Source organism: Mauremys reevesii, linkage group 14 (genome assembly GCF_016161935.1).
Source record: "Mauremys reevesii isolate NIE-2019 linkage group 14, ASM1616193v1, whole genome shotgun sequence".
Taxonomy (NCBI): Eukaryota; Metazoa; Chordata; order Testudines; family Geoemydidae; genus Mauremys; species Mauremys reevesii.
In genome coordinates, this window is record NC_052636.1 from 40519620 (window position 1) to 40534356 (window position 14737).

At 53.1% G+C, this 14737-nt stretch overlaps 1 protein-coding gene across 1 annotated transcript in view; it reads left to right on the plus strand.

Annotated features, from left to right (window-relative positions):
* Positions 1 to 8601: 8601 nt before the first annotated feature.
* LOC120381705 (zinc finger protein 32-like) overlaps positions 8602 to 14737 on the plus strand; it is a gene marked incomplete at its 3' end in the record, with an annotated part of 53196 nt that continues 47060 nt past the window's right edge. Inside the window, exons 1-3 of the mRNA XM_039499829.1 lie at positions 8602 to 8883; positions 8950 to 9081; positions 9217 to 9402. Of these exons, the coding sequence (XP_039355763.1) occupies positions 8602 to 8883; positions 8950 to 9081; positions 9217 to 9402 (600 nt within the window). The remainder of the gene's footprint in view (positions 8884 to 8949; positions 9082 to 9216; positions 9403 to 14737) is intronic.

A 14737-nucleotide genomic window follows, 5' to 3' on the forward strand; every position in this document is an offset into this window, starting at 1 on the left:
CAGCTGGGGATCTCGTGCTTATGCCTAGGAACTTTGCCCCCCAGAGTCCAAGCAGCATACAGATAATCAGTTCCTTCTGTATGAGGTTTTTCATCCCCTTCCTGCCATGTGCTCTGAGCTGGAAACTCAGCTAATGGGAAGTCAAGAACACAACATTCTTTTGTCTTTAACATCCCATAATAGTCTCTCTGGTGTGGATGGACCTTTCCTGCCAGGCAGGGTGTAATGCATTCGGCTGTCAATCAGCACTTCACCTAGGTAAAGTCTCTCTCCTGTGTGGTGATTTACAGAGCCACAGAGGCTCACAATGCAACTAGTCAGATATTAACCCAGGCAGCAACTCACAAGCATTCAATAAAGTCTAAACATGTTCTTAGAATCCTAATACCTGTTTTAACAATACTAACACAGGTGAGTCAGACCAATTCCACTGTGTGTTTGTCCATGTTCAATTAAGACATAGAAGCTTGTGTAAGAGCTAACACCTCATCTGCCAGTGTCACAGGCAGGGATGGGCAGGGATGGTGTCTCTAGCCTCTGTTTGCCAGAAGCTGGGAATGGGTGACAGGGGATGGATCATTTGAGGTTACCTGTTCTATTCATTCCCTATGGGGCACCTGGCATTGGCCACTGAGCTAGACGGACCATTGCTCTGACGCAGTGGGCCCTTCTTATGTTCACAGTCTGTATGAGGAGTATCTACTCATTTGGACTCACTGGGGAGCCACAGAAAGGAACAAGATGTGCTGCGGCAAGAAGGCCCAGTCTCAGCGCCCCCGGGGTCACACTTCCCAAAAGCTAAAACTAGGCCCAGCCCATGAAAGGGGCACTGCCAGGAGAGACTGGATAAAGGCTGGAGCATACAACAACTTAGTTAACCTGAGAGAGCTGCCTTGGGGACAGTGACAGGGAGAATCCCCAGAGTGACTCCTTTGATTCTGCTCTTCACTGGCCTTTGGTTCTTAGAATCATAGAACTGGAAGGGTCCTCTAGAGGTCATCTAGGCCAGTCCCCTGCACTCAAGGCAGGACTCAGTATTATCTAGACAATCTCTGACAGGTGTTTGTCCAGCCTGCTCTTAAATATCCCCAGTGATGGAGATTCCACAACCTCCCTGGGCAATTTATTCCAGTGCGTAACCACTCTGACAGTTAGGGAGTTTTTTTCTTAATCTCCATCCTAAACCGCCTTTGCTGCAATTTAAATCCATTGCTTCTTGTCCTATGGTCATGTCCCCTCTGAGTCTTCCCCAGTTTTTTTCAATCTTCCCTCATAGGTGATGTTTTCTAGATCTTTAATCATTTTTGTTGCCCTTCTCTGGACTTTCTCCAATTTGTCCACATCTTTCTTGAAATGTGGCCCCCAGAACTGGACACATTATTCCAGTTGAGACCTAATCAGCGTGGAGTAGAGCGGAAGAATTTCTTCTCGTGTCTTGCTTACAATACTCCTGCTAATACTTCCCAAAATGATACTTGCTTTTTTGCAACATTGTTGACTCCTATTTAGCTTGTGATCCACTACGACCCCCAGATCCCTTTCCGCAGCGCTCCTTCCTAAGCCATCATTTCCCATTTTGTATGTGTGCCACTGATTGTTCCTTCCTAAATGAAGTACTTTGGATTTGTTCTTATTGAATTTCATCCTATTTACTTCAGACCATTTCTCCAGTTTGTCCAGATGATTTTGAATTTCCGTTCTAGCCTCCAAAGTCCTTGTAACCCCTCCCAGCTTGGTATCGCCCGCAAACTTGATAAGTGTAAGAGAGAGACTCTGCTGCTGGGAGGGTTTCACCATGTGTCAGAGGGCTACACCCTGGAGGGAGGGGGCTAGGCCTGTACTGGGATAAGGTCACTCTGTGCTTCACAGTGTGGCAGAACCTAGAATGTCCATTAGCAGGGAACAATGCTGGGGGGAATCGACATGTGGAAAGGACAGAAACCCTGTCTGAATTCTCTCACATTGCCCTTCTCACCCTGGCAGGCTACAGAATAACATCCACGTTTCTCCCCAAATCATCCCCTCCTCCCCGGGTGAAGGAAATGGCTGCAATGGAGCTGGCTCAGGTAAGGGATTGTCAGGGAGCTGGTGGTGGGTTCTGCTTGGAGGGAGAGAAGCAGTAAATGTATAGGAGGGTGGGAGCCAGTGGTGAGCTGCCAAAATATTAACAACAGGTTCCCTCCTCCTCACCTCACGAGGGGGTCATGCCCCCCCAGGGGTCGTGGCCCTTCCAACCCCCCATGCTCCTTGACACCCCGGGACCCCTGACCCATCCTCCCCCATCCCCTGACTACCCCCAGCTGCCCCTCAAACCCCTCCTCTCATTCTTGATGCCCCCCTGGAACCTCTGCCCCATCCAACCACCCCTTCTCTCTGTCCCTGACTGCCCCCCAGCACCTCATCCAACCCCTGCTCCTTCCTGACTGCCCCCCGGGACCGTTGCCCCCATTCAGCCCCCTTGTACCCTGCCCTCTGACTGCCCCTACCCCTATCCAGCCCCCCACAACCTCAAAGGGGGAGGAGAAGAAGGGTGGAGCTTTCAGAGGAGAAGGGGAGGTGAGCTGGGGCCAGGGGCCGGGTGGACAGCTGCCCGAGCCTTTGTTAAATTTAAAAGCTTTTTTAGAACCAGTTGTCCTGGAACAACTGGTTCTAAAAAGGCTTCTAAATTTAACAACCGGTTCATGCGACCCAGCTGGAGCTCACCACTGGTGGGAGCTGCTAGAGATGGTGGGAGGCAGGAAATATCCTGGGTGGAGAAAGGGAGGGGACAGGATGTGACAAACCTGCTGACACTAGTGTAGTTTAGGGTGTGATGGGTTGTCACCCCCGGGGGCAGTCTGGGAACCGCTGTGCCCTCTAACCCAGGGGTCCCCAACCCCCGGGCTGCAGACCGGTAGGAACCGGGCCGCGAACCGACCCCTAGCACATCAAGCGGCGTGTCTCCAGCGGGGCCCCTGAGCCCCGCCCGCTCAGAGCCGCGTGGGGAGGGGGCAGGGCTGTGAGCTCCGGGCTGAGCTCAGCTGCCTCCGCTCGGCGTGGAGCTCCCAGCCCCGCCCCCTCCCCATGTGGCTCGGAGCAGGACGGAGCTCAGGCCCCGCCGGAGACACGCTGCAGCTGTCGGGCGAGGCGCTGAGGCTCCGGGTGAGGAGGGAGCTGGGGGTAAGAGGCTGGGGCCAGGGGGGTTGGCTAAGGGGCAGGGAGTCCTGGGGACAGTCAGGGCACAGAGAGGGGGCGGAGGTTGGGGAGCGGTCAGGGAATGTGGGGTTGGATTGTGGGTGTTCCGGGGGTCTGTCAGGACTCAGCGGTGGGGATAGGGGTTGGGGCAGTCAGGGGACAGAGAGTAGGGGTGGGGTCCCAGGGTGGTGGGGTCTCTGGGGATGGTGAGGGACAAGGAGCAGGATGGGTCGGGGATTCTGAGGGGGGCAGGCAGTCGGGGGGGCAGGAAGTGGGTGGGGGTCAGATAGGGGGCAGGTCCGCGGAAATTATTTTTTCTACGAAACCGGTCCCTAGTGCCAAAAAGGTTGGGGACCGCTGCTCTAACCCTCAAGCTGGGCTGGCCCTTCTCACACTGCTTTGCTGGAGATTCAGCCAGCCTCTCCAGGGCCTGTTATCACCCAACACGACAGCAGGTGGCGCCATGCACCCAACTAAGCTACCTGAGTGCTTTACCTCAGCCACTCAAGGAGAGAGAGAAGACAACAGCCAATTTCCCAGCAATAAGTGTTAGCAAACAGATCAAAGCAGATTACGTATATAACCAAAAACTCAAACTAAGCCTAACATACTATCTGGATAGAATTTGAATTAGCAATTTCTCACCCTGACTGATGATAGTCCACCAAATTTCCATACGCAACCTAGAAATCCCTTTACCCTGGGACCAGCACTTCCCCCACTTCAGTCTTTGTTGCTCAGGTGCTGCCAGGAGTTCTCTTGTGTGTGGGGAATGAGGCCAAGAGATGATGTCACACCCCACCTTATGTAGCTTTTCCATAGGGCAGGAACCATTTGTTCCAAACTCAGTTCCCAGTCCAGTTTGTGGAAACATACAGGTACCAAAATGAAGTTCATTGTCATGTGGTCTGGTCACATGCCCTAGAGTGCCCTGCTGAGTCATAGTAGCCATGACTCATAGGCTGGCTGAAACATTCACAGGAAGGCTAAGCTCTTCCACAGTCCATTGTCTTTGTTGATGAGCCATGAACTGTCTGGCTTCTTCATTGTTGTACCTGAAAGGCTCGTTGTGGGTGTTACCCAGAGTGAGCACATTTGAAAGACAGATACAGATTCAAAATCCATAACTTCAGATACAAACATGATCCATGCACACAGGTAGGATAATCGTATTCAGCAAATCATAACTTTTCCAATGACACCGCACGTGACTCATCTTGTACAAAATGCCTCATGTCCTAATCATATTATAATCCTGCCACTATGCTGAATATGGGCTGTAGTGTCAGATAGCTCCTAATGTCAAGGCACAGGTGTTGGGAATGGAACTTGCCCTCTTTGTGGAACAGGAAATATCCGTCCAGCCAGGGCTGGGAAAACTTCCCAGACTCCCAGTGCTGGCGCCTGAACCTACTGACACTTCATTAGTTACCCCCACCCCCGATCTTTGTGGCAACTGCAAACGTTATCGGTGATGATTTTATATTCTCTTCCAGGTCATGGATAAGAATGTTAAATAGCACAGGGCCAAGATCCAATCTTATGGGAACCCCCTAGAAAGAAATCCACTCAACCATGGTTCCCTATTTAAAATCCCAGTTTTTAATCTATTTAATGTATGCCCTGTGTATTTTGTACATTCTAGTCAAAATATTGTGCTGAAGCAACTCATATGCCTACGTATATTACATCAGTACTATTAGCTGCAACCAAACTTTTGATCTCATCCAGTAAGGATATCCACTTAGTTTGATAGACTCTATTGTGTCTAAACCTTTTTAATGGATGCTAATTACATTACTCTCCTTTCTTTATTAATGAAATCCAGTATCGGCTGTTCCATTCTTTTGCCCAGTATCGATTTCAGACTGACACACTTGTAATTAGCTGCGTCATCTCTTTTATACTTTTTAAAATATTGGCACAGCATTAGCTTTATTCCAGTCTTCTGGAATTTCCCAAGTGTTCCAAGTCCTAATTAAAATTAACAGTCCACCACGCTCCTCCAGCGGGTCTTTCAAAACTCTAGTTATCTGGACCCACTGATTTAAACACATCTAACTTGAATAGCTGCTGTTTAACGTCCTTGTGAGTTATTGTTGAAATGGAAAGACTGTCAGCGTCAACATCTTATGATATGAGTTACATCATCTGTTTTTCTCCAAATCCAGGAGATTTCCCTTGCCAGCTTTCTACAATTCTGACCTTCAAACTTAAATTCTTTACTATTGACTTCCCCTTTCTTCCATATATTTTATTTGGAGAGAGTTGGGATTCCAACCAGGGAGCCAACAGCAGGGTCCAGAGCCTGCCCCATCTCCTATATTAAGCTCTGGTTAGTAGCTATGTGATAAATGTGATGACCCTGCCTCCGTCTGTCAGCTGGGAGACACAAAGTTTCTCTCTTTCCACCTTCTGATGCCACCTGGCTGCTCTAAGCAAGGTGAGGTGGGACTGTTAACATGTGCCTCCCGGAGCTTCCATTTACCTGGTGCTGCTGTTCTGTGAACAGTGGGGTTGTGAGTGGGGCAGCAGGTCCTGAGTGTTGGACTCTTTCTCTTTCAGGGGCCGGTGACCTTCGAGGAGGTGGCTATGTATTTCACCACGGAAGAGGGGGCTCTGCTGGACCCCACTCAGAGAGCCCTCTACAGGGATGTCATGCAGGAGAACTATGAGACGGTGACCTCGCTGGGTAAGGAGTCCTGTCCCCTGGGTTATTAGAAGTTGTGGGATCTCTAAAGAACCTGAGTAGTGATAACGTTATACCTTTATTTGTCACACAAGTTTTGACAAGTTTCCTTGCCCTCTCCCACCCACTAGTATCATTTTTGTCATGTGCCTTTTTGGTGCCGTCAGTCATTTTAAAATTGCATTGTATGTATCCTTATTGGATACATTAATAACTGCAGCTTTCATGCCTTTTCCTCATTTTAAGACGAAAATACGCCACCTGTAGAATTCTAAATTGAGTAAATGGGTGTATGACTCATGCATGGCTTGTGTGACAGTCAGATGAGCTCCTATTTTGATAGGAGAGCGTATAATGTTGCCATTCAGGACCCCATGGGTGAAGGGAGAACAGAGCTGTGGAGGGGAGGAGAAGGGGGAGTAGATAATTCTGGGGTGCCAGGACATGGGGAGGGTGTGTGCAGGGTTAGAGGTAAGAAGCAGCAGGGAGGGATGAGGTAGTGAGAGACGTAGAGGGAACACAAGAAGCTCCCAAGGTGCCGGCAGGTGGTGCTGGCTGAGAGTAATGGGAAGAAGTGGAGAGGAGTGTGGAGGAAGGGCACTGAGGAAGTGGCTCATTCTCAGGTGCTGAAGCTAAGTGGCCTGTCCTTGTGGAAGAGTGGGAGCTCTTGGGGGTCTAGTGCACTCAAGGGGCACCTCCCAAGGACTGTTTAAAAGCCAGGGCATTGCAGAGATCCTATGGATCCATGACAGTGCCAGAGGTTCAGCCTTATGGGGGAAAAGATATAAAACAAGAAAAGGATCTAAATGTGTATTTACCATCACCCCCTCATCAGTCCTCAGGGGAATCCCTGATCAGTTCCAAAGTGTATTAAAACCTTCCTTAAAGGCTCACCTCCTTGGTTATCAGGTGGCGTATTTTCCCTTCACCCTCCCACTTCCCTGGTTCTTGTCATGCAGACAGCAAGCAGCAAAAGACCAGAAGTCCGAAGCACAGATAATGCGATGTTTATTGGGGTTATTTCCAAGCAAGCATATTCCACTGCCCTAATGAACTTACACCTAGAAAAATTAATTCTTCTTCGAGTGATTGCTCCCATGCATTCCAGTTAGGTGTGCGCGCCGCGCGTGCACAGCTCTTCGGAACATTTTTACCCTAGCAACTCCGGCGGGCCGGCTGGGCTCCCCCTGGAGTGGTGCCGCCATGGCGCTGAATATATACCCCAGCCGGCCCGTCCGCTCCTCAGTTCCTTCTTACCGCCCGTGACGGCCAGTAGGAACAGTGGAGTGCTCCTTTACGTCCACAGCCCTAGCGTTTCTCCATTTCCTACGTGTTCATAGTTGGTTAAGTTAGTTTAGTTGTTAGATTAGTTGAATAAGTTTAGTTAGATATAGTATAGTTAGGGAATTAGGGGGGTTTAGCCCCTCTTCTTCCACAACCAGTGCGGGCTCATGCCCAAGACACCGGGGTTTAAGCCCTGTGCGGCTTGCCAGCGGCACATGCCTGTCGGGGACCCGCACGACTCCTGCCTGCGCTGCCTCGGGGAGACCCATCGTCCAGATAAGTGTCCCATCTGCACGGCGTTTAAGCCGAGAACTAGGAAGGAGCGGGACACTCGCCTAAAGCAGCTCCTTATGGAGGCGACACTTCAACCTCCCGTGCCGACCCCAGCGGCACCGAAATCGTCATCGGCGCGCAGCGCACCGGCGGCCCCGAGCCGCTCCGGTACTGAGACTGCTCGAGCTCCGCAGCCGGCACCAGCGTCCCGGCACCGTTCCCTCTCTCCAACGAGGAAACGGAAGACGGCGCAGACGGCCTCCAAGCCGGATGCTTCGGGACCGCTTGCCCAGCCACCACCAGCCCCTCCGGTACCGGCTGTGGTGGTGCACAAACCGTGCACAGTACCGTCGACTCCGGCGCCGCAAGAGCCGTTGAGTCCGGTACCACTCTGCTCCCCGGTGCCAACCGCGGTTGAGCTGCAGCTTCTGTCCACGCCCGAGACATTCTCGACGGCGAGAGAGCTCATCGAGCTCACAGAGGCACCGAGCCTCTGGCCCCCAGCACCGCCGGTGCGGGCCGTTCAGTCAGTGGGCAAGCTGGCGATGATGCGGCCGCCTCCCCCTGACGGACGAGATAGACGTCGGTCCCGCTCCCGGTCCCGCAGACTGTCACCGCCACGCCGTTCCAGATCTCGGCACCGTTCACCATCGCGGTACCGCTCCCCGTCTCGGCACCGGTCGCAGTCCCGGTACCGCTCAACATCGCGGTACCGGTCGCACTCCCGGAGACGCTCCCGGTCGCCCGACCGTCGGTACCGAGGGAGGTCCGGATCCCAGTACCGTTCCTGGCACCGCGACTCCCGAAGCCGCTCCCGACGCCGTCGGTCGAGGTCACGGTCGAGCTCCCAGCACCGGTCGAGCTCCCGGCACCGCAACAGTCGCTGGTCCCGCTCTCCATCCCGGCACCGCGATGACCGGCACCGATCCTCGGCACCGTCCAGGGACCTACTGCCGGCATCCACGGCGCAATCTTTCAGCGCCTCTGCCCCGCCTTGGCCTTCGCGTCAGCCCTCAGTCGCCTCTCAGGTGGGCAGCTGGAGAGATCTGCGGGCTGTCCCCCAAGGCCAGGACCACGGACCGCAGCAGTGGGGTTTTTGGGTCCCTTGGGCCTACCACGAGCCTCAAGGTCTCCCCTTTCCCCCAAGACACGTGGGCGGCGAACATAGGGTGCCCAAAGTCATGGTGAGCAGACCTCCCCCATCTCCACCGGGTGAGGCCCCGTCGCCACCTGGTCCCGCTCAGCGTCCAGGGTCCGAGGCGGCTTCACACCCCCTGGAAGAACCAGCTCCAGAAGCGGTGGTCCAGGGTCTGTCCTCATCATCCTCGCCGGATGAGGCGGTGGTGGGGGCTTCTACCGCAGACCCCCCTCCTATTGACTTGAGGGCCCGCCAAGACCTTCTTCGCCGGGTGGTGAAGGCTATCGACCTCCCCATGGCGGAGGTCCTGGAGGATGACGACCCGGTGACCAACGTCATTGGAGCTGAGGCCCCGCTGCGGGTGGCCCTGCCCTTTATCCGCACCATTCAGCAGAATGCCACTACCATCTGGCAATCACCGGCGTCCGTTCCTCCCACCGCGCGTGGCGTGAAGCGCAAGTACTCGGTCCCGCCCACCGGATACGAGTACCTCTATATGCACCCGACTCCGGACTCCCTCGTGGTACAGTCCGTAAATGACCGGGAGAGGCATGGGCAGCCCGCCCCGGCGCCAAAATCCAAAGACGCACGGCGCATGGACCTGTTGGGCCGGAAGGTCTATTCGGCGGGTGGCCTCCAGCTCCGGATTGCCAACCAGATGGCTCTTTTCGCCCGTTACACCTTTGACATCTTGATGACCCTGGCGAAATTTTCGGAGCTGATCCCGACCGCCTCACGTCAAGAGTTTTCAGCCCTCATGGAAGAAGGCAAAAAAGCCTCCCGGTCCTCCATCCCGGCCGCTCTGGACTCTGTGGACTCAGGAGCCAGAACCCTGGCCTCTGGTGTGACCATGCGGCGTATCTCCTGGCTGCAGTCCTCCACCTTGCCGCCTGAGGTGCAGTACACCCTTCAAGACCTCCCGTTCGACACCTAGGGTCTCTTCTTGGAGAAAACGGACTCCAGAATTCAGACCCTCAAAGATGGTCGAATTGCCATTCGCACCTTGGGTATGCACACACCGGCTACCCAGAGGAGGTCATTCCGGCAACAGCCCTACCGGCCCTTTACCCAGGCCAGGTCAAGGCCCTATAATAGTCGGCGTGCTAACCTAAACTGCCGTAGACCATCGGGCAACAGACGCAACCAGGCCCAGGCCCCTTCCAAGGCCCCTCAAGGGCCCAAACAGGCCTTTTGATGGGATGCCCGAGGACGGCCCATCAGTCTCCTTCCCGGATCCTACCCCGTTATTTTACAACCACCTGTCCCACTTCCTCCCGGCGTGGTCCCAAATAACATCGGACAACTGGGTCCTTCGCACTATCCAGTATGGTTACCGCCTTCAGTTTGCTTCGCCCCCTCCTTCCCACCCACCTACCCCGTCCCTCTTCAGGGACCCCTCTCACGAGCAATTCTTCCTACAAGAGGTCGAGACTCTGCTGGGCTTGGGGGCCATAGAGGAGGTGCCGCACGACATGCGGGGCAGGGGATTTTATTCCCGATATTTTCTCATCCCCAAGGCGAAAGGAGGTCTCTGACCCATACTAGACCTCCGGGAGCTCAACAGGTACCTGCTCAAGCTCAAGTTTCGCATGGTCACCCTGGGGACCATCATTCCCTCCCTGGATCCGGGAGACTGGTTTGCCGCCCTCGATATGAAGGACGCCTACTTCCATGTCGCGATTTACCCTCCTCATCGACGCTACCTGCGCTTCGTGGTCAACAGCGCGCACTACCAGTTTGCGGTGCTGCCCTTCGGCCTGTCCACCGCGCCAAGGGTCTTTACCAAGTGTATGGCAGTGGTGGCCACAGCCCTCCGCCGTCATCGCATACACGTCTACCCGTATCTCGATGACTGGCTGGTTCGCGGGACATCCCGACAGCTGGTAATGGACCAAATGACGGAAATACTATCCCTATTTCGGCTCCTGGGCCTTCTCATCAATGCCGAGAAGTCCACTTTAACTCCATCACAACGAGTGGAGTTCGTCGGAGTGGTCCTCGACTCCAGTTTAGCCAGGGCCTGCCTCCCTCGGTCTCGGCACCAGACAATGGTCTCCATCATTTGGGACCTACACACCTTTCCCACGACGACAGTTCGGTCCTGCCTGCGCCTCCTGGGCCACATGGCATCCTGCACATTCGTGACCACGCACGCCAGGCTGCGTCTTCGCCCATTTCAATCTTGGCTGGCGTCGGTGTACCGCCCGCATCGCGACCCCATAGACATGGTGGTCACGGTCACGAAGCCTACCCTCGATTCGCTCAGCTGGTGGCTGGACCCAGAGGTCGTGTGTGCAGGAGTCCCGTTCCGCCCTCCTCGCCCATCCGTCACCATGACCACAGACGCCTCAGTGTTGGGATGAGGGGCTCACCTGGGCGACCTTCACACACGAGGTCTCTGGTCGCCCCAAGAGCTCTCCCTCCATATCAACGTCCGGGAACTGCGAGCGATCCGCTTGGCGTGTCTCGCCTTCCGCGCCCGTCTGCAAGGCCACTGCGTGGCGGTGTTCACGGACAACACGATGGCGATGTTCTATGTGAACAAGCAGGGCGGAGCTCTCTCCTCCCTGCTCTGCAAGGAAGTGATGCTCCTGTGGGACTTCTGCGTGACCCACTCGATTCGCCTGGAAGCGTCCTTTCTTCCAGGAGTGCAGAACACGCTGGCCGACCATCTCAGCAGATCGTTCCTCTCCCACGAGTGGTCTCTCCGTCCGGATGTGGCGCACACAATTTTCCGGAGGTGGGGTTTTCCCCAGATAGACCTGTTTGCCTCCAAGGAGAACAGGAAGTGCCACCTGTTTTGTTCGTACCAGGGTCGCTCCCCAGGCTCCCTGTCAGACGCATTCCTGTGCTCCTGGACTGATCACCTCCTCTACGTCTTCCCTCCGTTCCCGCTCATACACTGGGTGCTACTCAAGCTTTGGAGGGACAGGACCCACGTAATACTCGTCGCTCCGGCCTGGCCGAGGCAGCACTGGTACACCCTGCTGCTCGAGCTCTCCGTTCGGGATCCCGTTCCCCTTCCGTTATGGCCGGACCTCATCACACAGGACTTCGGCAGGACTGCCACCCAAACCTACAGTCCATCCATCTTACAGCTTGGTACCTGCGTGGTTGACCCACGCAGAGAGGGGCTGTTCGGTGGCAGTACAGCAAGTCCTACTTGAAAGCAGGAAGCCTTCCACTCGCTCCACCTACCTCGCGAAATGGAAGCGTTTTGCGCTCTGGTGCGATCAGCGCGGCCTTAATCCCTTCCTAGTCCCTATCCCTACAATCCTGGACTACCTCTGGTACCTTAAAGAACAAGGACTCGCGGTCTCCTCCTTGAAGGTGCACCTGGCAGCCGTGTCCGCCTTTCGTCCATCCATGGGAGGTCGGTCCATCTTCTCCAACCAGATGGTTTCCCGCTTCCTTAAGGGCCTGGACCGCTTGTACCCACCGGTGTAGCGTCCTTCCCCAACCTGGGATTTAAATCTCGTTCTGGCCAAGCTTATGGGACCGCCCTTCGAGCCCCTGGCCACGTGCTCTCTACTCTACCTCTCCTGGAAGACAGCCTTCCTAGTCGCAATTACATCGGCAAGACGAGTTTCTGAGCTCCGGGCACTAACGGTTAGTCCACCATACACCGTCTTCCACGGAGACAAGGTGCAGCTTCGACCACACCCGGCCTTCCTCCCTAAGGTGGTGTCGGCCTTTCACCTCAATCAGGAGATCTTCCTTCTGGTCTTCTTCCCGAAGCCGCACGCCTCACCTCGTGAGCAACAGCTTCACACCCTGGACGTCCGCAGGGCCCTCGCTTTTTATATTGAGCGGACGAAGCCCTTCCGGCGTTCGCCACAGCTGTTTGTGGCGGTTGCCGACCGCATGAAAGGCGAGCCGGTCTCCTCGCAGCGGATTTCCTCCTGGGTGACAGCATGTATCCGGACATGCTACGAGCTTGCTCGCGTGCCACCATGCCGCCTCACCATTCACTCAACAAGAGCGCAAGCCTCGTCGGCCGCTTTCCTGGCCCATGTTCCCATCCAGGACATCTGTAGAGCGGCCACCTGGTCTTCTGTCCACACCTTCGCTTCCCACTACGCATTGGTGCAACAATCCAGAGACGATGCAGCCTTCGGCTCCGCAGTCTTACACTCTGCCACGTCTCACTCCGACCCCACCGCCTAGGTAAGGCTTGGGAATCACCTAACTGGAATGCATAGGAGCAATCACTCGAAGAAGAAAAGACGGTTACTCACCGTAGTAACTGTTGTTCTTCGAGATTTGTTGCTCCAATCCATTCCAGACCCGCCCTCCTTCCCCACTGTCGGAGTAGCCGGCAAGAAGGAACTGAAGAGCGGACGGGCCGGCTGGGGTATATATTCAGCGCCATGGCGGTGCCACTCCCGGGGGCGCCCAGCCGGCCCGCCGGAGTTGCTAGGGTAAAAATGTTCCGAAGAGCCGTGCACGCGCGCACACCTAACTGGAATGGATAGGAGCAACACATCTCGAAGAACAACAGTTACTACGGTGAGTAACCGTCTTTTATACAGCAGACAGAAACAATTAGAGAACCAGACTGATTAACAAGGTAAAAGTGGTGGCCATAAAGATAAAACAATACAGAAATGAGTGTTTCACAACCACAAGCGTTGAGAAGGGATTTCTTGCCAGACAGGCTGCTATCAAACTAAGTTTTCTTTAACCATCTTAAGATCTGTTTCTTTAACTGGTGGTGATGGGCACTATCAGGACAGGATCGTCTTCCTAACAGCCCAATAGCACCTTATTTCAGTGTGACGAGTTTGGGATGTGAGGATGTGACCCTTCGCTTCCCAGCTTATGGCTGCCCCTGCTGCTTAGCCAAAGGCCTTAGCGTAAGAACAAGGCCTCAGACTGTCACAGTGAGAGAAGGCCCAGACACAGGCAGACTGAGATTTTGATTCTTAGCTAGTTACAGGGGTATAAAGACAAGTGATAAAAATACCCCTAAGTTCTTAAAGTCTAGGCTTTACAGGCAGGCCTGAATATGTCTATTCTAACAGTGGGTTCTAGCCCTTCCCCCGGTCTGTGTCTGTCTTGTGTATTTAGATCAGGGGTCGGCAACCTTTCAGAAGTGCTGTGCCGAGTCTTCATTTATTCACTCTAATTCAAGGTTCCGTGTGCCAGTACCACATTTTAACGTTTTTAGAAGGTCTCTTTCTATAATTCTATAATATAGAACTAAACTATTGTTGTATGTAAAGTAAATAAGGTTTTTAAAATGTTTAAGAAGCTTAATTTAAAATGAAATTAAAATGCAGAGCCCCCCCTCGGACCAGGGGCCAGGACCCAGGCAGTGAGAGTGCCACTGAAAATCAGCTCGCTGCCGCAGGTTGCCTACCCCTGATTTAGATTGTAAATTCTTCAGGGCATGGGCCATCTACTATTCTCTGTTTGCACTTTGCCTAGCACAATGGGGACCCACTGTTAGTTGGTCCTTAGGCACTAAGATAGTGAATATGATTTGTTATAATAGTAACTCTCCTGCCACTTTGAGCCAAGGAAGATGGCCTTGGGATGCGTAGCCTTATTTGGAGTGTGTTAGTAATGTTCATTTGATTTATCAACTTAATTTAATTTGTATTGTAATTATTTCAATTCATTAATAATAATACTTAATCATTTATATTAATTAATATGAGTTTAGGCTCGTCAATTTGTTTGATCAGAAGATAAAAGTTCGTGTTTCAATCGGGTTCCACAGAATTGATAAAGGGACCTTCGGGGTATGACAGGAAGCTCACAGTGAGACAGATATAGTCATAACGACTTTTATTAAACTCAATGAAATAGTAAGTAAATTGTAAAACAGGTAGAATTACAGAGTTACAATTGTATTACTGTTATTCAGGAGATACATATGATGATACAATATTATGTGCTGCAAAGTTTGGTTAATATTCACACCCTGTTTTGATAAACTGGCGTTGGCCTTGCCTCTGGTGGTTCTGGTTTCACAGCTCTTGCAAGGGAAACTAATGTAAAGAGCTGCCAAAGCTACTTTGGAATTTACTTTTAGCTCAACTAAATAATCTAATACACAAATTAAAATAAAGTTTTAGAGAGACCAAGCTTAGCTGAGTCCCTTTGAACTTAAGGTTTGAAAAGAAAATAAGTGCGCCTATTACTGGTTAATAGCTGTCGTAGTTGCATAGCAT